The 24,945-nt window shown below is 34.4% G+C and overlaps 1 protein-coding gene across 2 annotated transcripts; it reads right to left on the bottom strand.

Moving 5' to 3' along the window:
• Nucleotides 1-524: 524 nt before the first annotated feature.
• Nucleotides 525-16,321, bottom strand: LOC125837346 (dynamin-like protein ARC5). 2 transcript variants are annotated; one of them, XM_049516481.1, is made up of 18 exons: nucleotides 15,959-16,321; nucleotides 15,705-15,869; nucleotides 15,501-15,623; nucleotides 15,011-15,232; nucleotides 13,352-13,485; nucleotides 13,172-13,264; nucleotides 12,925-12,988; nucleotides 12,624-12,672; nucleotides 10,069-10,151; nucleotides 9,371-9,528; nucleotides 9,195-9,255; nucleotides 6,557-6,619; nucleotides 6,334-6,434; nucleotides 2,873-2,930; nucleotides 2,516-2,579; nucleotides 2,229-2,428; nucleotides 900-1,064; nucleotides 525-812 (listed from the first exon to the last, which is right to left on the bottom strand). In XM_049516481.1, exons 1-18 carry the CDS (start codon nucleotides 16,307-16,309, stop codon nucleotides 738-740), a joined length of 2,229 nt encoding a protein of 742 aa, XP_049372438.1. In that variant the 5' UTR covers nucleotides 16,310-16,321; the 3' UTR covers nucleotides 525-737. The 2 variants fall into 2 exon arrangements, with proteins under 2 accessions (XP_049372438.1, XP_049372437.1); XM_049516480.1 differs by having other exon boundaries at nucleotides 2,229-2,579.
• Between the last annotated feature and the right edge of the window lie 8,624 nt (nucleotides 16,322-24,945).

Raw genomic sequence — 24,945 nt, 5'->3', positions numbered from 1 at the left:
AGATTCTTTTGGCCCACATTATCAAAAGATGTCACTTACTATGTGAAAGAGTGACCAGTGCTAGAGGATGGGTGCTATTTCGAGGAGACATGAGATGCTACTGAATATCAATCTTGAGGTAGAAATATCTGATGTGAGGAATTTCGACTTCATGGGTCTGTTCCCACCATCCAATGGAAACCAATACATTCTAGTGATGGGGGATTATGTGTCTAAGTAGGTTGAAGTTGTAGCTCTTCCCACCAATGATTCAAAGGTTGTCATAAAGTTCATGAAAAAACACATTCACTAGATTTAGGACTCCAAGAGCTATTGTTAGTGATGGAGGAAAGCATTTCATTAGTGTGGCCAAGTAGAAGTGTCGAACAGAGAAGTAAAGCAGAGATTGCAGAAGATTGTGAATGTGCAAAGGAAGGATTGATCCTTAAAGCTTCATGATGCATTATGGGTGTACAAAACAGCATGCATGAAGTCATTTTGCAGCCTTAACAAAATAAAGGGACAAAACCCAATTGAACTACATTACTCAAGCAATTACCTAGTATAGGTTTTGGTTAATTTTACAGTCTTCAGCTGTGAATAAGGGAAGCATACTAAAAGCTTCAATCATGTACAAGATGTTTTGTCATTTCTTCTTTCAATCTAATAAACTGAAGCATGCATTCAGAAGGCATAATTACAGAATATTACTCTTGCATTTTGTACCATTCAGGAGACATCAACAACTGATGATTTAGTTACTGCCCAAACATGGCCTGCTGTGAATTAAGTTGTTCGTGTATGTAGCGAAATTTCTCTTTAAGCTTTTGTACCTGCAAATTTTGTCAATATTAAGAAACCAAAAGGGAGAAAGAACTCCAAGATTGACAATTACACAGGAAGGAGAATGGAATGGATACCCTTTTTAGCTCAATTTCAGTTTGCCGCTTGTCTTGCGCTACTGAATGTCGCAGGTTAGTGATGTCAAAAACATTATCTAAATTATCTTCAAAAGCAGATTCTAAGTCCTCACGAAGCATTGCAGGCAACTTGTCAACAACAGGCATGAGGAGAAAACAGTTGAACTGCAGATAACAACAATTTCTTTAGAAAACAAACAAAAAGAGGAAGTTGAAGCAACCTAACTTAATATGAAATGATTTTCGACTAAGTAAATGATCAAACATAATTGAATTGCATTTGCTCCATACTGAAAGCTGATGCAACCTCTAGGGATAGGGTCCAAGCTGGTATCTGATACTTTGATTAGCAAATTAGTGATATCATTCAGACTTACATATAACTACTAGAATTTTAATAGCAAGATATTATGAACAACACTTCATTTGGGATTAAGGCTTAAGACCCGTTTTCTTTTTCAAAGATTAAACGAAAAAGGGTCTAAATAACCCCTGAACTATGAGATTTGGTACAATATTGTCCTTCGTTTACCTTTCAGGCCAAAAGTGCTCTCGACATTAACCTTTCAAGCTAAAAATGCCCTTATTTCTAATGGCCCACACTCATAAGGTGGATGGAGTGCAATATTGTACCATATCTCATAGTTCATGGGAATTTTAGGCCCTTCCCCGTTAAAACAATTCGAAATTACCTAATATGTGGCCTCATATGATTGGCCTAATTTTGAGTTCCATAGTAAACATTAAAAAAAAGTTAGTCCGCTCTCCACACTCACTCCCCACCCCACCCCACAACCCCCGCACTTTTCTTCTTGGATATCAGACACCATTAAAAAAATTAAGTTTTCTTTCAACTTACGACAGAACAGAAAAGGACAACCACGTTCATATAGAAACAATTAGTTCAACATTCCCCCATGATAATAGTACAAATCAAAAGAATATGAACATGTAAGTTCATTCCGAGTTTGAGTCCCGAATATCCTAATTAGGAACAACAACCTACCCAATGGAATCTCACAATTAGGAAGAGATTAAAAGAAAAAAGAATGAACAAGACAATTAGGTAATTGATAGCAAATTTTACATTAATAGAAAATAATATATTTTTTAGATGGGACAATCAAACCAGGCCGGTATGTATTTTAGTTGGATCCCGGGTAATGAGTTGAGTTCTAATAAATTAGGGGTTTATTCGAAATAGACCAATAAACATTTAAGATTGTTTGCTCAACATATGAATGCGTATAATTTATATTAATCATTCAGATTCAAACCATTAAATATCTTTATAGCCATGAATATTTAGTTCTGCTGAGAAAAGTGTACCTTTAGTTCTGTTGATGCAAGGAAATATTCTCTTATGCCATGAAATATTTGTTGAACCAATGCATAAACAATTCTTTCAGAAGAAGGAGCAAGCCTCCTATTCCAAAGTGTGCTATCTAAAAGGTCGGCCAGTCTTGTTTCTGTTGTCTGAGTACTCATATTTGAATCATTACCTGAAGCCAAATGGCTAAGCTTTACATCTGTCCTGGGCTTAACATCCTGCTTGTTATCACTGGCTACAGATGCAGTTGACAAATCTTGAGAAAGACCAGTAGATGTGGAATTACCAATAATGGCAGACTGTTCGGATCCACCAAATGAATCTAGGAATTGACGTAATCCAGCCCGATTCTGGAAGGGTAACAGTATATATGCAGATAGATTAGACCAGCAAAGAATTATGACAGGAAAACAATGAACAAGTTGTTACCAAAGCAAATAATGCATGTCAGCCACTACGGACTCAGACCAGGCAGAGGGAAAAGAGAAATCAACAGACAGAGGACCAACTTAGATGCCACTATGTTTTACCTCATATATTTTCAGAAAACACATCAATTCAAAGGACTGAAACCCAAAGATCGATAAAAGATATAGAATGGGTCAACAACCATTATATTTTAATTTACATGCAGTAAGCTGACCTTATTGTGGAGGGACCATGTCACATAGCGAGTGGTACTCACTAAATCCTCCATGCACCTGGAACACATATAAACAACAAAAGACTAGAAATTAATCAAATGCTAAACTGAAAGCAATTTTCTTGGCATATCTGAAATGTACATGAGAAGTATCCTCTGTGAGCATTAGAAATGAAGTCTCACAGGTCATACTGCAAAAAGGTAAGGAAATACAAAACCAAGAAAGCATAATGGGAACCACACGCACTTAGGTTAATCTAAAAATTGTAAGGATAGAGATTTTGAAGCCACTCTAAAAATTGCTAAGCTCAGTGGGATATCTGGAAACACAAAAGTTAGTAATGACAAGGATTGAAATTTAGATCCTGGTGATATCAAAAGAGAAAACAGAGATAACAAGCTTACCAAGATAGAAGTCTTTTTATCAAACACACAGTTTACACCACTTTATGTTTATGGAACATAAAAGTTATAATAAAACTGATAGAAAGAGGGGGGAGGGGGCAAGGAAATCATGTTAATTATTGCCATTTATTAAAAGGCATTTTTGAGATGAGCCCAGGGTGGAGCGCAGTAAGAACTAGGGATGGCAATGGGGCGGGGCAGGCTGGGTTTAAGGCGGGGCAGGTTTTAGGTTGTGCAGGGCGGATGGGATGTGGGGCGGGTTGAGGTGGGTTTTTTTAAAACTAATGTGGGGCGGGTTGAGGTGGGTTTTTTTAAAACTAATGTGGGGCGGGTTGAAGTGGGTTTTTTTAAATTAATGCGGGGCGGGTGGCGGGTATATGTGATTTTATGTGGGTTCAAGCTTATTATTAACTTTTTACATGAGCATTATTTATTAAGATAATTTCTTTAAAGCTACTAAAATATTCAAGATAGTAAATGAAAATTGTTCAATAAAAAATAATACAATTTCTTACATGTTTCTCAATTGGCCTCTAAAAAATAAATTCTAAGTCACTATCCTATTAAATTAATACAACTTAATGAAAAATGAATTTATTTGTATGAATTTTATTTTTAGTATCAAACTTAACTAGAAAAAGAAAATATTATAAAAATTATGCGGAGCGGGTTGTAAATGAAAAAGGTAGTTATGCGGGGCGGATTAAAAAATTTGCGGGTTTAACTCAACCCGCCCCGCCCCATTGCCATCCCTAGTAAGAACGCATAGGGAAGATTTGTGGGTGGTGAAAGTACCATAAGGCGTAAGCCCCATCAGTCTGGGTGTACAGTTAGGCATTGGGCAAATTTTTGTTTTGGGGCGTAAGCCTAGAAAACCTCTCCTAACTAAAATTAAAATTGTTAATTAAGTCCTTAAATTAAAAATTTCAACTTGTTATTAAATTTTAAGTAGATAAAAATCTTTAAAATATAAATATTTTTAATTCTCAGGCCCTAATTTTATTCCTTCTCTTCCTCCTTCGGGTATAGATGAAAAATGATCAATGTGCAAACTACAAAGCAAAAACACATCATTCTTCATCACTTGCTATGGTTTGATGCTCCTGATTGTTTGTTCCTTCTTTGCTTTCTTTTTCAAGTTAATTTATAAAATTCCACTCAATTTTTTAAAAAGTCGAATTAGTTTTTCGAGATGACCAGTTTTGTCTCTTGTTTAGTCAATTATTGATTGTGATTATTGTTTTGAGATGTAGCACTTCTATGTACATTTTCATTTATTTTATATTTTGTTGAAAATTCTATACTCCCTGTGTCCAACAATAGTTGTCCACTATTGACTTTGCACACTTCTTAAGAAACTATAAATAGAAGGCTAATTTACTATACTCCCTCTGTTCCTTTTTATATGTCATCTTTACTATAAATAGTTGGTCTATAATACTTGTCATTTTATAAAATCAATGCATAAATTACAATATTCTTCCTATTATACCCTTAATAGTTAATTAGTTTTGAAAATGGATATTTGACCAACCTAGAAAAACTAATAAGTAATTAATGTTCATAATAAAACCTAGGAGTACTTCATAAATTGATTAATTACTCTCACCATTGCACTACTCTATAAAATCTGATTTTGAGAAAGAAATTTCAACAAATAAATTAAAAATAAAAGATGGAGAAAAAATCAAAAATAATCTTGAAAGTTGAAGCTTCAACAAATTTTATCAAGGAAGATGTCGGTAGTGTAACTATATTAAGATCAGGAATTTCTCATCTAATTTCATTATCAATAACATCATATTTAACAGGAATATTTAAATCAATTTGAAGTAATGGAATTTGAATATTTTGTGATGTTGTCATATTTGCTTTATGAATTTATAAAAAATCATTTTTACACAAAATATATAGGAAAACTGAGCTGGGAAAAATTTAATTTTTTAAATTTTGGATTAATTCGTATTGAAAAATTTTGGCTAAAAATTTAAATAGTCATCCAAATGCATTTCAATTTTTGAAATCTAGCATATGTATCATTTATTGAAAAGTTGACTTCAAAAAAACATTAAATAAGGATAGAATTGTAAACTTACTTAATTTTTTAATGCAAGTGAAATCTAAAAAAAAGGTGACATATAAAAAGGAACGGAGGGAGTATCATCCTTTGAATATACTCCCTTCGTTCTTTTTTATATGTCACCTTTTTAGATTTCACTTGTATTAAGAAACCAAGTTTACAATTCTACCTTTTTTTAATGTTTTTTTGAAGTCAACTTTTCAATAAATGATAAATAAATCTATCTTTTATTTTTAATTTGTTTGTTGAGATTTATTTTATATAGTAATGCAATGGTGAGAGTAATTAATCAATGTATGAAGTAATTACAATGAACATTAATTACTTATTAGTTTTCCTAGGTTGGTCAAATATTTATTTTCAAAACTAATTAACTATCAAGAGTATAATAAGAAGAATAGTGTAATTTATGCATTGATTTTATGAAATGACAAGTATTATGGATCAACTATTTATAGCAAGGATGACATATAAAAAAGAACAGAGGGAGTGATAAATATAATGTCTACAAAAATGACTATGATTAATGATGAGGGTAAATTAAGAACTAAGTATAAAATTATCCATTGATTTCATAAAGTGGACAAGTATTGTTGGACATCCCAAAATAGTATAGTAGACAACTATTGTTGGACGGAGGGAGTAATTTTATATGTAATTTTATCTTTTTCAGTATTACCTATTTTTATTATATTAATTTATAAAATAATAGAAATAACATAATCACGGGGCTTATGCCTCACTGTGTATCAAGTAAAACGCCTCACCTCACACTCGAACCTTTAAAAACATTGATGATAACCATCCAATAAAATAAAGAAACTAAACTAAAATTTTAAAAAGAAAAAAAGCTAGGATCATTTGTGTTTTGACAGTTGGAGCTGAAGAACCTTATGATCACCACAAGCTATTCTAGACAATGATAATTGTGAAAAGTAATTTGAACATGAGAGTATAAATGGAGAAAAGCATTTACTTTTCACGGCATGATTTTTCAGTGGATTCTGCAAAATTGTTGAAGGCATCTGCTACACGCCTCAAAAATACATCATGGCCACTCAGGTACTCCCCTTCTTTCTATGGAAACAAGTCAAACATCAAAGCATTAGTTTTCAGAGGAACATGATGACATTAATTGCATGAATCCTCAAATATTGCAAGGGAAGAACAGCAAACAAACAATACAAAGTAATTTGTACCTGAAGAAGATAAACAGCAATTGGAAGTAACCGTTTCAGAATGTGTGATAGCCTGCAACCCAACTGTAAGCAAACAGTGGCAGACTTGGTAAGGTTACATAAATATGGGAGAGTAATAAGAAGAATGAAATGATCATAGAGAAGCAAGAAAAATTACTGAGAATATTATAAATCTGTAACATGCCAAAAGAAGAGTACTTTTATTCCTGGCGAATTTTCTCCAGCTAACTTCTTCAAATCATTTTGCGACTTATCAGAACTGATGCACAGCTCTTGATATCTCCAATTAAAATGAATCTTTCATATTGGAGAATTACATGTTTGTTACAAGCTATAATATAGATGGACTATTAAAATTTGCGACACCATTCTCTTTCTTTCCCTAACTTAAGCTCAGTTTCAGCCCATATTACATATCCCAACTTCTTTTGGGTGCATGCACAATTTTGAGAAACTGACTGCCACAGATAATGTATGGATCAATTTCTCAAACTCTATCCATATGGGAAGGTGATTTGGAAGAAAAGGTGGCTTAGCAGGTGGTGATGATCAACATTCAAGTATCCACTGCAAATATGAACGCAGTGTAGTTACCCTTTACTCAAAATATGAATACAGTGAAGATTTTATATCATTAACTGTGTAATCTAACTTACCAGCAAGCTGTATATGGTATTTTACTTCGTTAGATATAACTTTGGATGTAATGACCTGTATGGTCGTTTTGTAGTTTAGACTTATTTTCCCCAATCTGACCCTCTCCGTAGCTTTCTTTTGTTGTTTATGACTTGCAGGGATGTGTAGCATGGTTCCCGATGTGATCGGATGCATCTCGGAGAATCTAGTTTTGGATATTTGGAATTTGAGAAGTTTTGACCAAAGTCAATATTTTGGGTTAAGAGGTTAGATTTGAGTTATGACGATTCCATTAAGTTCAGAGAGTGATCTATGACCTAGTCGGATGTTTTGCATATATAGTTCATGTATTCCGTATCTGTACTTTTGTAGCATTTTATCATGCTTTCATATGTTGTCTCGTGCATAATGTACATGATAAATCATTCGGTTATTGTCCAATGGATCTAGAAGACTGGATTCCAGAAGGAAAGATGATACGGTGATTATCCGATGGGTCTGGGAGACCGGATTCTGGATGGAGTGATGATACCATTTTACCCGATGGATCTACAGACTGGATTTCGGGGGCAGTACACGGACCATGCGAGTCCCCCGTGGGATGGGAGACCAGATTCTGGATGGAGTGATGATACTACCTTACCCTATGGATCTACAGACCGGATTTTTGGGGCAGTACATGGACCGCGCAAGTCCCCCATGGGTCACAACTACCTACAGAAGGAGCGTGTGTATACTGGTGCATTGGACATTGCATCTCATCTCATATTACTTATATTCCACTGCATTTCAGTTGATTGGCTACCTTGCTTGATATCGATTTTTGCCTGTTTGGTTGAGGTTATTTGAATCTACTTGCTTAACTTGCTGATTTCCAGTTATTTCTGAGAACTGTAACTATCTTGTTCCATTTACCTGTTGAATTATCCATATCTATGATTTATATGATTGTTGAGAAGTGTGGAAGTAAGCATGGTAAGACCAGCCCTCGCCATTGCTTCATTTAGGGTTGGTCAACGATGTTGCTGAGCACACATGTTTTACCTACTCACCCTTGTTTCCTGCACCTTTTGTGTGCAGATTTTTTCCTAAATTTGAGTGGTAGGTTATCTTGCATCCATTTGGTGATAGTCTGGAGTATTCGGGGTGAGCTGCTTGTTTATTCTGCAGCACCGGACTCCATCCCTTTTTGTTTTATCTCTATCTTTTCTTATCGGACAATCGTAGTACTTATTGAGAGTGTAATCCTATTTAGAGGCTCTAGTACTTCTGACACTAGGTTTTGGATAGCATCTACTGTATTTTCCGCACTTCCTATATTATGAATGTCTTGTATTGACCCTACTATCGGCTTTTATCTTACTTCCGTTTTTAAAGTTGCTAAAAACGGACTTAGTAGTGTAACTGATTCAACTACGGGGTTTGGGTTGGTGTCATCGTGGCTTGGGATTTTGGGTCATGACATTTGGACGCGTTGACAGTTTTCATTGTACCCGCAAATATTCTCGCCAAACCTACCCGCAAGTTTAGGATAACATGGTGGATAGGAGGAGGGTTACATTGAAAGTTTAGTACCTACCATTGGTATGGGTAGCAAAAGCATAGAGAGCTTTAAAAAGTGGAGTATGGATCTTTTAAGACCCAACCCATACCCTGCCCATTTCCATCTGTGCCAACATACAACTAAAGGTCAGTAATTCGTAGAGGTGTTCTGTTGGTGCAAGTTTTTTACCCTTGTATTATAGTCATAAGACTCATACCTGCCACATCTCAAGTTCTAGAAGGAACAACTAATCTTTGTCACTCTCTTTGAGATACAGATTCTCTCACCAAAACTTAGAATACTTGCCTAGCCCTAGCCCTACATAACTTAGCTGAGAGTTGAATCAATTCACCACCTAGCATATATGAATTACAGATGATTTTATCTCCATAACAGATGACAATTAGAAATTACAGAATATTCAGAAAATAATAATAGACGAAAATAGCACTAAGTTACCTGATGAAGGAAAGGTTCAAATGTATCACGAGCCTTGGCAACAGCAATTACACAGGCTGTTCTAAATGCTCAATGTTTCAAGCAAAGGTAAAACAAGAATTAGCAAACAGGAATCAGAAAATAAGAAGCAGACCTAGATATAAATGTAAAATCATGAACTCCAAGTGTATAGGCACCTGGAATAATTAGTTCCATCATGAATGTCTTCAACTCCACATGCATTCACTATTTCTTCCCGTGTAATTGGAGGGCATTTAATTCCTCCAACGACAAAACGAAACTCAGCCATTGCACGATGATATTGAGCGCCTCCATAAAGACGCATACCTGCATTCTGCATGGAATAACAATAACTTCACTAATAAGTAATTTTGATGAAACTCCTGGTACGGCCTTTTGCCAGAAGACTAGATAGACTTGTCTTAGACGATAACATATCTATTAAGCAGACAATTAAGACATTCTGAAAGTGATTCACTCTCCTATTTCGCTCCAATTTACAAAATACTCCTAGTAGACAGCTTTGAAGATGAAAAGTTGAAAAATTTGTGGAAACAGCATAGGAACCGGCATCTACTATTAGTAGGAAACTGCTAAACGAGTATTTCAATCTTGTAACCAACACCTACAGAACAAACGAAGTGGTCTAAGGTATGCAATTTGCTTTCCATCAGAACTAATTAAAACCAATTAAATGATCCAATATCCCCTCAACAATACTAGAATCACTGGCAGGACAACATGTGTTGTGCCTCAAGCAACTGTCACATCTGCACTGCATGTCTAAGTATCGACTTCCAAAATTTTCCCTTTTTTTTTAATCTAACCACAGGATCAAAAACTAATCAAAATTTACAGATAAATAAATGCTTACAGGTATCAGTTTGTGTGGGAACTGAAGACCATCAGATCCAATAAATGCCCCTCCATTGACCCTCTCATCTTGTAGGGTTTCTCCTGCACCCATACACAGAGTTGAGCTTGTTGCAACCCGAACATATATAAAGTAGGCTTCTGCCTCCAAAAATATTAGAAGTGTGTAGTTTGACTTCATCATAAAAATCAACTTCTGCAGTTGGGTTAGTTCAGTCAGTTCTGCTCTGTTGTTACGATTCACTTTCCGTCTTTTTAAATAACCAAAATACCGGACACCTCAATTAAAATATTACTCTTTTATGTCCCAATTTATGTGGCACACTTTCCTTTTTAGTTTGTCCCCAAATAAAATGTCACCTTTCTATAATTAGAAACAACTTAACTTTAGAATTCCCCTTTTACCCTTGATGAAATTATTTATAGCCACACAAATATCTAAGGTTTGTTTTAGACCACAAATTTCAAAAGTTTTCCCTTTTTAAACTTTGTGCCAAGTCAGTACTACATAATTGGGACGGAGGAAGGACAAGATAGAATAATACATCTATAAACACACACACACATGCATAGAATATACACTGAGCCTACAAGCTACAGCCAATAGGGTTTCTGACTTCCTACTCCACTTCTTTCTTTGGTTTCCTATTCCAAAGTTCCATCTCATTTTCACTCTTTAATGTCACTCTGCGTCTCTAACTTGTTTCTTTAGTCTTTCACACTTTCAATCTTTTGACTCCTTAGTTTCATTTTTTGTTTTATGCTGCTGCTCATGCATTCTCTGCTGAGTGCTCACCCTCATGGGCCTTGATCCTAGTGTCATAGACATCGGCTATGGAGCAATGACAGAAGGCAAGCAGCCCAATCATGCTTATTTTACACATGTTTTTTATTTCTTTTTTTTTAATCACATATTCAATATTATTGCAACAAAATGAGAGGAAAATGAATCTTGGGCTTAACTCAACCCCGAAATTAACTAATGATGTGAGACTTGTCCAAGATCATATAAAGATACTATGGCCCATACCTTCAACCAATGCGGAACTCTTAACACCCTTTCGTTTACCCTCCACCCCTCCACGAACACTAAAACATCTCAGACGTGGATACGTAATATGGGGGTCCAACTTTGGGTAACTCAACATTAGGGATGGGTCTGACTCTAATATGATGTGAATCCGACATTGGTTGAGAATATTGTTGTAAGTCTCTTTGTATGGTTTTTGATAGTTCTCATCTCATGAGTTTACTTTTTTGAGGTTAAGTCTAAGGTCCTTTTTTATTTTCATGATCTCAAAGCAGGCAAAGGAGTTGAGTTCAATTCAAAGTGTCACCCGTTATCAAAATGAACATCTAAGCACTTTTTTTATAAGGTAAAACAAACTTCTTAGTACATAACCCATGAAAAAGAATTATGCCCACACATGATGGAACGCATTGCACATCTAACAAAAATAAATATAATATGTCCCCTCTCTAACAGCTTAACATTTGTACATACACCAATTAAACAAAACTTAAATCATAGTTTAATTTATAGAACTTTTAATTGCTTATACTAAGTAGGACTCCTCAGAGATAAATCTCGTGTTTTGCTTGCTTGTTCAAGTTCTTTTAAGACCTTAATCAATGGAACACAAGCCTTTCAAAATTTGTGACTACTTTTTTTTTTTTTTTTTTTTTTTGATAACCGAGAAATCCATCTGTGACCAGCCCTTTGGACCAATCACAGCCTTCAAAACTCAGTGGATAATGGGCCCGCCCCTCTACCCTTCTCCACTTAAATACCGGGCTTCGCTTTGCATGGTGTGGGGCTTGAACCTGCGACCTAAGCCACAAATCCTCTACCTTTTGCCACTTGAGCTAGGCCTTGGGGGCAATTTGTGACTACTTTTTGACATGCTATTTTACTCTGGTGTAGTATTAGCTGATCTTCAAGCTGGTATAGTTATTACATGTCTGTTCACTGAGTAGGAATTATTAGTTGGTTGTAGAAACAATAGTGAGAACACAGTAGAATTTTCAAACATAAGAAATGCAAAGTGCAATTTGAAGCAACAAAATAAAGCCAGAAAAAGAGACCCATCTAGACTAAATGGATCTAGCTAAATAGTGTTAAGTTGTGGATTCTTAAAAACTAAAAACTTAGTACTAGACTGAATAAAGTGGGACAGAAATGAACAGTGTGACGTCTAAAATTTAATACTCCACATAGTCAGTTTAATTTCGCATTTCCAACCTTCTCGTTGCTGAAAGTCTACACATCTAAAATCTTCAATTTTATGAAAATGGCATTCCAAGATGCAAAATTGTAGGCAATCAACTTTGCAGAAAATGATTTACACTTCCAATTAACTCCAGATTAAAGAATCATCTCCATAAAAAGACAAATGATCATTGGAGAGGAGAAGAAAAGGTAAAGAACATATGGTCACTCTTGGTTTATGTCAAGAAAGAAAATTTCATTTGCTAAAACTGAAACTAACATCAGGTAATGCTTTTAAAAGATATAGCCTTTATAGATCAGAATACCAAGCTGGGACGTAATTTTACCGAATTTGTCTGGTGGTGCAATAACCGTTCCTTTCAACAGCAGTGACAACTGAGAAACAACCAAACTTCAGTTAGGGTGGCTTATCTACTAAAATGACACCACTAAACTTTTAAAAATGAGCTAATGGTAAGACCGTTGTGAACAGTAAGAACCATTAGGCAAGCAAAAGAAACATGTCCAGTGTATACACTAAATGCAGACCACTTGAAGGATGGTCTTTCCCTTCAACATAAATGAAAAAAGATATCATGTGATGAAGATAGAATTTAGGCATATATTGGTTTGGGGCAAACTTCACACCTTGGTCAGAAATAGATCATGGAAAGTTCTTCCTTTCTCCTTCAGTTTTGCTTCATTCAAAGAGCTGGAACAATGGAATAAACATCAAATTTGGAAAAGTATATAAAGATAACAGAGATGCATTAAATATTTCTTGCCAGGAAAAATGACAATAGATCCCTCTATGAACAGTTAAAATGCAATATGCACCACTGTCAGTTTAAATTGTTTCTTCTGCGTTATCCAGCCTAAGAGAGTAGCTGCAAACCTGAGTTGTTGATCTAATTCACTCAGCTTTCTAGTGCTGCTCCGGTACTCTTTCTCGAGGAGGGGAATTATTGATGGCACACTATCCATGTACCTGGGTAACATTACATTTTGAAGGTTAAAGTTTTGGAATCAAATGAAAGACTTGAGGCATACAAAAAAAGGAGAAAAAAAAATGTACCTTTTCAAGAGCAACTCCTCCAAGAACAGCCTAAGGCTGTTAACACCTATTCTGCTTCTTTCCTGCTTTGAAAGTGCTCTGCCCAACTTCTCCTCCAACGCTACTAAATCTTCCACCTCCCTTGATGAAATAGCCTGTAAATCACAGCAATAATGATGTATTCCACAGGACATTGCAACCTAGCTCTACTCATCTACATTCAACATTGAATCATAGTGGTATACGGTATACCTGTCAAACAAATTCTTATAATTTTTTTTATCTTTAATAGAAAAGGTACATCTCAAGTAAATAGCTCAGCAGATCTTGTTATAGTTGATTCAGGCTCATCTACAATTTACAAATATTTTAAACTGAAGCTAAGAAGACCTAAATAGCTCCTATAATAAGGTAATACACTTGAAGTGATACAATAATCCTGAATTTGCTGGTAATCTAGAAGAAGGGAAGACGCAGAGCCTGGAACGTTGCTTCGCTAGCCATCATGCTTTGGTCTTGTGGAAAGAGAAATAAAAGAGCTTTCAAGGGGATGGAAAATGATTTTGTACACTTGAGAAATAACCTTCTATTCTTAGTTAATTTTTGGTGCACCCATGAGATTCACATTCATATAGAAGATTGGGTGTCGTTTTTTAAATAACCATACCATGGTGTAGGTTCTTTAACAGGTTGTAATGGGATTTATCCCATATTAATTAAATTTACTTTATCAAAAAAAAAAATAGCAGAAGACTACCAATCAAAAGGACAGCTTGATGCAAGAAGCATCATGCGTTAATGCAGGGTCCAGAGATGGGGTGCCCTAATGCAAACATCAGTGGCTCGAATCCATGACCTATATAGGTCACAGGGAGATAACTTTACCTTTTCCAAGGATGCCCCTCAGAAGACTACCAATAAAAAGAATTGCACAAAACCTTTTCCTGATAACATGCATTGTGATATCAGTACTTGTTATACAAAAACCAATGGGAATAGACTTTCTCAGAATGCAATATAGCATGCATTCTATCTAGTGATTCTCAAGTTATTGCACCACCGAATGGAAATCCAACCAACATGGATGCAGATAACATACCTAGCTGCAAGAATCACTTCAAAGGCACACAAGCCACATCACAGGATCAACATAAATGGCTGTTGTATTCCTGAAGAAATAGTTGGGACTGCATATTTAAGAGCTTTTATTCTTTTTACAATTGGATTAGTTAATTGACCAACGGAACACTCACCAATTTCCAGATGTACACTATGTTTTCTGTTCTACAAACAATGTTATTGATACAATGACGGAACAGAAAGTCAATTTTTGCACTCTCCTTTGGGCATTGTTTTTGTGAAGAGCCGAAAAAACAAAATCAAATGGCATAAGGTAAAAGCATCAAAAATTTCTACTGGATACTTAATGATCTTTTACTTGGTCAACATGGAAGTTTCACCCTTAGCCCTTCCGACCACACGACAAGGAGTTAACTTGAAGAAATCCCGGTTACACTGAGTAATCCTATGAAATGCCAAAATGAACCAAGATTGAAATACAGTTTGTCCTTCACTGAATGATGCAGCACAAATTTCAAGTAACATTCCCCATTATCGTAACTTTCTCATAGAAAAAGAAAGGCATATGCCATATGGGGATTGAGAGGTCAGAAATCGAACCTGTTTGAACTCATCATTGGATCTGAAAACTGATTCAGGTCCAAAACCAACTCTCCCAGAAGGGACAGATGTAAAAAAGGGAGAATCACCCAACATAAATCCATCAAGTGTACTGGCTGGTGGGGAAAGGAAAACTTCCACATCAGAAGCTCGTGCAAACTGAGGTATTTTGGTATCAAGCTTTGTAGCAACAACCACAGTCCTTGAAAGCTCCGGATCAATCTGTTATACGATTCCACACATGAAAAAAGTAAAGATGTTGTAGAGAACACTCAAGAGCACACAAACATCTGAACACGCTGTGTTTAACACGGTGACATGGAAAAGCATCAATCTATATAGATTTATTTTAACCGTTTCGGCATACATAAAGGAGTTTTACCTTCATTTTTGCCAGCACATATCATATTGTAGTAAAAACATTGTGCAAACTTTAGGCTATAACTTATCAGGAGCACCTTTGGCAAAATTAGAATAAAACAGGCAGTACCTGCATCACTACCCTCCTCGTAGTTGCATTGCTCCAATCATTACAATCTTCAAGGCACAATATAATGAGTTCTCTGTGCTGCATTTTGGCTCGCACCAACGACTCCACTGCACGAGCTTGAGCCTGCAATGTATATGGTCTCAAGCTTCAAATAATTGTGTTTTCATATTACACAATTTTCAAAATAGTGGAAAATAATTGGACCTGTAAAGCCCGATTTTTCCGACTAGGTGCTGGAGCAACAAGTCCTGGAGTGTCAATAATAGTAAGGTTGGGGCAATATTTGTATTCTATTCTGATGATTATCTCTTTTGCAGAAAACTGACATGTTTCCTTCTCCAATCTCATGTTTTCAGCCTCAATATATGCCTACAAGAGACAATATAATCAGGAAAAGTTTACTCCCTAATGTAAGGAAAAAACTTTTTGACACATCCACCATAATATAAGGTTGATACCTGAATATCTTGGAGAGATTTTTCATGAGAAACAGAGGGGTCAGAATCAGACAAGAGATGGCAAAGGGGAGTGTCACACTCGGGGTTGTATTTCATGTGAAGAGTAATGGGTCGTCGAGTCTTGGTTCCACCACCGACATGATTGAATTGGAACCCCATTAGAGCCTCCACCAGTGCACTTTTTCCATCCGTCTGGTGCCCCACTACAAGCACAGCTGGTGCATCAAATGGAGTGTCGAACTCTTGAGCCAAACCGTGCAGCTCATTGTAAGCCTCATATAGCCTCCATTGCCCCTCCAATTCGTCAATATTTTTGGTAGCGGAATCTGGTGAACTTTCTTCGCCCGCCATTTTCAAAGATCCAGTGACTACAGAGTAGTGAGTTGAGTGTGTATGTGTGACTGACTATTTGTGAAGCCTTTATCTCAATTGAATTTTGGAACCACCCAAATAATTTCGAAAGGATTGATTGGGAAAACACATGTTTGGGCTGTGCTTTCATTTGGGCCAACAAAACAAAGTTTGTTTTGGATCTTTTCCTTCCTCTTCTTTTCAAATGGTTCACTTTTCTTTATTGAAAAAAGATTCTTAAAAAAAAAATAGAATAATCATATATTTAGGTGATACGTATTGTAGAGTTTAGAGTTGCAATCTGAGTTATTCTTATTAGGAAAATACTCGAATTTTTGAATCGTGTTTTCTTTCCTCTTATCTATTAATTAAAATATGTTTAGGATAAATCATTTTTCTATCAATGTTAAGGAGTCTACTGAGCATCTCTACGGCAAATTGAATATCCTAATCGAATCAAAATTCACGCCACCCGCCCTTAACAAATAGGAGGTGTTATTTTCTTTTTTCCAATGATTATCTTTTCTAAATTACAAAAATTGTGAAGATAAAAGAAGGATAATCAATAAAATAAACCAAGTTTTTAATTATTTTCTTGATCTCTCTCTTTTGGTATGGCCCAATTTAATTTGTTATAAGGTCAAAAACACATGTATCAATTTAAATTGTTTATTAGTCTTAATAGAATTTAAATTTAAATATGCTAATAAATGAACTTAATAAGAAAAATATTAAAACAAAGTAAATCAAATGACACAATAGAGCTTAGTTGCTTGATGTTTCAGCTGGATTTGGAGATAGTGAAGTGTGATCGTCTAAGATGATTTGATGTAAGTATTTGAGAGCAAAGACTATGAAAATAATAAAAAACGTAGACCACAAAAATATTTGTATTATCAAGAATCTAGCCCTTTACAGGTAAATAAAAATTACTATTTATAGGCACCAAGGATAATACATCAGCTAATAGAAAACCTCACTCGAGCCCTAAAGCACTACGCCTGATGAAATTTTTTTCACCTGAGAATATCATTAAGTGTGTCGGTTAATATTCATCTATAATTTGTGGGATCTCATACAAATATATCTGGCATACCTAGCCTTTTTCCTTTTATTTTATCTCCGAAACACGAGTCTTTCATTGATTTCGGCTACAAATTCTCACCTTATTTCATGATAATGACCATATAGTAAACTCGGTAATGAGACAAAATCAAGTTAAATGGCTAATCTCGAGTCGAACACTCGGTCAATGAAATATTTATGGATACTTCTTCTTTGATCCTTTAGATCATGTCAGCTCTAGGCATAATCACAATGCCATGTGTCCACCCACATGTATCCTTGTGTAGAAGTCATTTTTCCCTAATATATATAGCCCCCCTCCCCTCCAAATTTTTTGAACATGATGCTAGTTATGACAGAGAAGATGAATATTTTCAAAACTTAAGCAAGGAAGCAATTGAAATGTATTCTATCACTTGAAAGGACCTTGAGCCCACTCACTTAAATGTACTTTTCACGTGTAACTTAGATATTGAACTAAGAACCACAAATCGATCGAGGAAGTTAAGATTTTTTTTTTCTTGCCTTAACAAAGGCCTTCACATTATATTCTAATTTTCATGATCTCTAACTTTCTTTATTTCTCTGAATCTTTAAAGTTTTTCTTTTTCAAATCTTGATATTTCCTCGTCTTCAAACTTTGTTATCTTATTTTTTTCACAAATTTTGTCAATTATGTCTTCTTGTTCTTCAAGTTTTAACAAATCTTTTTTTCTCGACATGGACATAAAAAAAAATAAAAAAAAGGTGATGCCTAGGTATTTATGCCTTTAGTCAGTACAATAGTCCCCAAAAAAATTAATTTCGATGATGACTTTAAAGTCCAGTAATCTCTTGATCATATATATATATATATATATATAAGTTTATTACTCTCAATATTTTGTTCTAGTTTTATATAGAAGTTTATTACTCAATGTCATTTGATGGTAGCTTTAAAAGATTTTGGATATACGGTGTCCAAAGATCAATCATGTAAAAAGAATTCTCAAGAGCAAGGCTGAAAAGTAAAGAATCACGGTACTTTTTCTAACTTTTCTTCGAAGTTTATTATCAAGACCATTGGATTATTATAATACCTTTTTATGTAGGTATGTGAAAAAGTTTATATGTATTGCGAACAATAGAAACTTTTATTTCTTATGGTGATTGGTGAGGTACAACAACACGTGGTGATCCTGTTCTCGAGGTTGGCGTTATTGCTAATGAGGGAACTATTTCGACCCCTAACTCTACTCCATGAAAAAGGAGAAAATCAATTATGCCTCTTTCTTTTTTGTTAATAGTGTAAGATAAGTTTTTTTACTCACAAGACTATTATTTTTTTCAAATGAAATGAATGTCCAAACACAACGTTAACTTTCAAATACCATTTTTCAATATCAACTAAACAAACTCTTCTTTTTTTTTTTAAGTTTTAACCAAATTTATGTCCAAACGTCTACTAAATTTGATCTATATATGGTAAAATTGCAAGGTATCCTCAACAAAATATTTATTGAACACTAACAAGTGCAAATTTACACCATCTAGCACAAACCACAAGGAAAATACTGAGGACCCGCTAGTAGGGGTGTGCATTCGGTTTTTTGGTTTGGTTTTACACTATTCGGTTTGGATTTTCGGTTTTTGGTTTTGTAAAAGTGTAACCCAATCCGATTCAAAATAAATTTGGTTTGATTTGGTTTTTCTCTATTCGGTTTGGCTTTTTTCGGTTTGGTTATTCGGTTATGTTAATAATTAATAACATATATAACCAAAGTAATAATATTTAATCCCTTAAATATACTTTCTAATATAAATCATAAGTAAAACTAAAAACAAAATACTTATAAGTATACCTATTGTAGATGTAATTCAAACATAAAAGGGAGAAGACACAAGTACCCCCTAGACTATGACTGAAATCCCAGAGACACACCTTAACTAAATTAAGGTCCTATTACCCCCTTGAACTCATTTTTTTTTGTAATTTTATACACCTTTTGACTTATGTGGCACACCACGCGACTCCACGCAGTATATATATATAATTCGGTTTTTTTCGGTTTTTCGGTTTTTATCTTTTAAAATCCAAAACCAAACCAAAAAACCAAACAAAGTAATTTATTAATCCAAAACCAATCCGAAAAACCAAAAAACCAATCCAAATAAAATTTCGGTTTGGTTTGGTTTGGTTATTCGGTTTAATCCGAATAGTGCACACCCCTACCCGCTAGGTCATATGTATTTTTAAAAATATTTGTGAAAAAACTTGGCAAATTTTGTTTGGCCATAAAATTTGTTATTATTTGATAAATATTTTTGGCAAACAATTCAAATTTTGTAATACTAGAAAAAAAAAGTATTTGGGCCAACTTTTTTTTATTTTTTTGGGAATTTTAAAAATTATTCCAAACTTTTGTATTTTATAAAAACACCCATAATTTATAGTGTTGGACTGAATTTCGTCGTACAAAAATCATATAGTTATATATATATTTTATACAATTTTTATCCTAGCTTTTTCTTCGAAGTCACTTCCAATTACAAGTAATAGTAGTTTTTTGTATACAAATCAATGTTATTTTTCTTTTATTTTCTTCCCCTTTTTTTCAGATTTATATCAATTGTGTTCATTATCATGACTTTTTACGAAACATATTCATAATAAAATGATAATACAAATTTACGAGTATTTTTAATAGTTTTTAGAATTAATAAATATAATCATATTTCTTTAAAAAATCAAATATTCGTCCCAAAATGTATAGTCAAACACATGGTAAAACTTTATCCAAAAATGACTTACCAAGAACATTTGAAAAACTATTGTCAAACGCTAGCTAAAACTTGGACATAAACACACTGCAATGAAATTGGACCTCAGAGTGTCAGACCACTTGATCAAACCGGCCTTCACTTCATTTGTGGTAGATTTTGATGAGTAGTAAATCTGTTACAACTTGATATGGTTGAATTTTACGTATTAGGAATTTTTTTAACTGATTTGGACTCGAGGTCCTTTATTAATTCAAGCCATTGGGCTCAAAATGTTCAAAATAAAACAACACACCTGGTCAGCCCAAAAGTGACCAACCGTGATAAAAACAAAAACAACAAAGACCCTAAGGGGTCGTTTGGTAGAGTGTATAAGAATAATGTTGAATATGATGTATTAGTAATGCATGCATTAGTAATGCAAGCATTAGTAATGTTTGCATTAGTTATGCTTGTAATATTTTTTATACATTGTTTGGTTTGATGTATTGGAAATAGCAAGTCTTGTATAAAGACTATTAAAAAATATTTATTTACAAAAATACCCCCACATTATTATTATTATAATTATTATTATAATAATTATTATTATTATTAAGAATTATATAATAATAATAATTATTATTATTATAATAAGAATAATTATAATTATAATTATTATTGTAATTATTATTATTATTATAATAATAATAATTATTATTATTATTATTATTATTATAATAATTATTATTATTATAATTATTATTATTATTATCATAATTATTATTATTATTATAATTATTCTTATTATTATAATTATTATTATTATTATAATTATTCTTATTATTATAATTATTATTATTATTATTATTATAATTATTATTATTATTATAATTATTATTACTATTATAATTATTATTATTAGTATTATTATTATTATTATTATTATTATTATTATTATTATTATTAGGCTTAGAGGGTAGTTTTGTCATTAGTTAATCTAATGCATGCATTAAAACCATTGCATTGCTAATACCTAGAAATCCATGGTATTAGCAATACACACCTTAATACACAATAGAGTGTATAACTAATGCAAGCATTGGTTATACATAGGTTGAAAAAGAGTACCAAACAAGGTACTAGTAATACACAATGCTAATGCATGTGTTATTTTTCCTAATACACTCTACCAAACGAAGAGTTTCCAAATTGAATCTTCAGCTCCTTCTTCACTTAAAAATGTTTTGCCTTGTGCCCACTAACATTGACCTTCTCTTCCTTCTCCTATGGCCGATTAACATTTTCCATTGAAGGTTGTTGTCAATATCAGCCGACAAAGGTGTTTGTCCTTTACCTTTGTTGCTTACTACCTCTTTTCATTTCTCTGTTGATTCGTCTCATTCTGCAGGTGAAATACCCAACTTGGATGCTTGGGCTTATGATGAGCTCGATCAAAATTATGAACCTTATATTCCAGGTTTGTCGATCTTATGAAAGTTGTACTATCTTGCCTACCATTTTTGTCTACTGAAGTTCTCATTTACCCCACCATTCTGTAGCTGAAGCAGCAGAAGAATCACTCACGTACTTCTTTTTCATCTCCTAGCTGGATGCACGTTAAAAATGCAGATCTGGTTCACTCTCCTATTTTGCTAGTGCAGGTATTGCTTTTTTATTATTGTCATAGCTTAGAGTGTATAGTTCCTTGACTATTCCTTTACTCCTGATAAAGAAATCATCAAATGTGTAAATATAGTTGTGGAACTCTGTTGCTTCTGTTCTGCATCTAAGCATGGTAATCATTGTTTTTGTTGTTAATTTTCCTTGTCCTGGTTCTTATCGAAGGAATCTGTTGCTTGTCTATATTCACCATTCTCCTTTCCCAACTTGGCAACTGAGTAAATTCTTGAAATTGTTGTTTTTCTGCTGTTCCAATAGCTATGTTAGCAATGTAGTCTGCTAGTTGATTTTCTTCTCTGAATTTATGCTTGATTTGAACATTAATATGCTTTATTATCTCCTAACTATCTTCCATTCTCTCAGCTATTTCCCAAGGTATTCTCCAATTTCTGATTAGCATGTTCTTTACACTAAGTGGGTCTGTTTCAAGGATGACTTGCTGAAATCCATTCCCTAGAAAAAATTGCAAGGCCTTCCATATAGTCATTGATTCTGCCTCCATATTGGTAGCCACCCCTATCTTCTCCCTCAGCATACACTAGATATCCATTGTTGTTTATCATACAAAATCCATATGCACTTTGTCATGGGTTACCTTTACTAGCACCATATGTGTTGCATTTAATCGATCCTTCCTTCGGTAGTTTCCAGTTCACTATATGATAGTGAAGAGTAGGTTTGTATCTCTGCAGCATGTCCACAATTTCCGTCCATTTATATGGAAGAGTAGGTTTGTATCTCTACAGCATGTCCACAATTTCCGTCCATTTATATGGAACATTTTTTAGCCAAGGGAGCTTCACTCTAATCAACTGATGTATTGTCACCTGACAGTAATGATTCATCTAGTTAAAAGAGTGATTTTTTCCATGTCTTCTAGCATTCCTCCTTTTCCAAAGTACCCACATTATGATAGCTGGAATTGCCTTTAATATTTGTGTTAACTTGTGTGAGGCCTTGTGTTCCCACCATGCAGTAATGATTTGTTATAAATGCATACCTTCAATGTTTAAACCTGCACATGAAGCAAACTGCTTCCATAGTCTTTGAGCTATGGGAGCTGGTAGTAAAAGATGTGTCATTGTTTCCATTTCTCCATGTTCGCAACAATAACATTTCGAAACCACCTGCAACCTCATTCTTTTAAGATTATCATCAGTAGCACTTCTCCTCTTCCACACTCTCCAATGAAAGAAAGCAATTTTGAAAGGCAGACCCTTAATCCAGATCTCTTGTACCCATTCTTGTTCCATTCTTCTCCGCCTCAAATTATTAAAGGCTGACTTCACGGTAAATCTCCATGTGTTGTCTCCTGTCCACCAGGCCTTATCTGTATTGTCTTCATTGATTTGAGGCTTTATGTTTTCAATGATGTGATTTGTCATTTCCTCCAATATATGTTTTTTCAGTTTGTTGATATCCCATACTCCATTCATAATGAAGTCCTTGACCTCCAATTCCTCCCCATTCAACAACTTCTCTTCAGTAAAGTATAGTGCCCCTTGTCTAGTCCAATTATCAAACCAAAAACTAGGTTACCTGCCTTAAGTTGCCACCAAATATCATGCTCCACTTCCTCCCTCACATTGAGCAACTTTCTCCATAATGAGAAGCTCCTGCATTTCTTGTAATTATCGGGTGCAATTTTTTGCAATACTTGTTCCACATGAATCTGCCCCATAATGAAGTTGTGGAGACTCTAAAATTCCACCATAATTTTGCAAATAACGCCTTATTTATGTCTTTGATAGATCTGAAACCAAGACCTCCCTTTTCTTTAGGCAAACACATCTCATCCCAAGCTATCCAATGTTTCCCTTTAATTCCACCCAAATTTCCCCAAAAGAATTTCGCAAATATTTGATGTATTTGCTCCATTACTTTTTGTGGTGGATTCATAGCTGACAGTAAGAAAACTGGCATAGATTGAAGTACATCATTGATAAGTACAAACTTTCCCCCAAAAGAGAGAAATATGTTATACCATGTCAAGATTCTCCTTGCAATTTTCCTAACCAGGTCTTCAAAATAACTAGCAACCTTTCTCCCATAAAATACTGGGCATCCAAGATAAACAAAAGGAAAATTCCCTTGTCTTATACCTATTAGTCGTCTCATTCTAATTGCCACAATCAACAAAGTCTTATCATATAGATAGAAAAAACTTTTTGATTTGTTGATCATCTGTCCAGAGGTCCTTTCATAATCCCTTAATACCTTCATCATTTTAATCACTGATGTTCTATCTCCAGAGCAGAAAAGAATAGTATCATCAGCATACCAGAGATGATTAATCTCAGGGCTCCACTTAGGTAGTCCAAAACCTTTGAAATCCGCATCCCTATGTAAATTGTTCAGTCCTCTAGCAAGAACCTCTGTAACAATAATAAATAAAGTAGGTGAAAGTGGATCTCCTTGCTTTAATCCCCTTGTAGACTGGAAAAATCCATGTGATCTGCCATTAATGAGTACTGAATACCAGTTGTTTGACATCAGTCGCCAAATCATATCAATGATAACCTCAGAGAAACCAAATTTTCGAAACACCTTAGTTAGAAAAATCCACGATACTTTATCATATGACTTGTCCATATCCAGCTTGACTACCACATTGACATTTTTACTCCTCAAGTGAATGTCTCTAATTATTTCTTGTGCCAACAAAATATTTTCTGTAATGCTTCTACCTCTCTCAAAACCCCGATTGAGTAGGTGATATGATTTTAGGTAAAACTACTACCAGCCTTTCATGTACCACCCTGGAAATAATCTTGTTTGTAAAGTAACTTAAGCTTATCGGCCTTAAGTCTGAAAAATTCTTCACCACTTCTTTCTTGGGCAACAACTCCAAATTTGTGTGAGTAATATACTTTGGCAACTCATGTCCACAAAAGAATGCCCTCACCAGCTTAGTAATGTCCTCCCCGACTATCTCCCAGCAACATTGGAAGAATAGTCCTGAGAAACCATCAGGTCCACATGCACTACCCCCATTTAAGTCAAACACCACTTTTTTCACTTGATCTGAGTCAGGGTTCTTCACCATCTTCTCATTTTCATCTTCTGATATGCTCCTAGTAATATGCTCAAGCATTTCAAAATTCCTATCATTATGTTCTTCACGAAATTGCTCTGCTTAGAACTTTACT

This window comes from Solanum verrucosum, unplaced genomic scaffold (genome assembly GCF_900185275.1).
Source record: "Solanum verrucosum unplaced genomic scaffold, falcon-dt-bn FXZP01000147.1, whole genome shotgun sequence".
NCBI lineage: Eukaryota > Viridiplantae > Streptophyta > Magnoliopsida > Solanales > Solanaceae > Solanum > Solanum verrucosum.
This window is presented reverse-complemented; position numbering and strand designations above follow the sequence as displayed.

Bases quoted from the DNA above. Each gene is read 5' to 3' on its own strand.
- LOC125837346 (XM_049516480.1), bottom strand. From the start codon at position 16,309: ATGGCGGGCGAAGAAAGTTCACCAGATTCCGCTACCAAAAATATTGAC. The intron at 13,486-15,010 runs GTTCGATTTCTG...TGTGATTTACAG, and splicing joins CCAATGATGAGTTCAAACAG to GCTATTTCATCAAGGGAGGT. The intron at 12,673-12,924 runs GTGTGAAGTTTG...GTTGTTTCTCAG, and splicing joins ATGATCTATTTCTGACCAAG to TTGTCACTGCTGTTGAAAGG.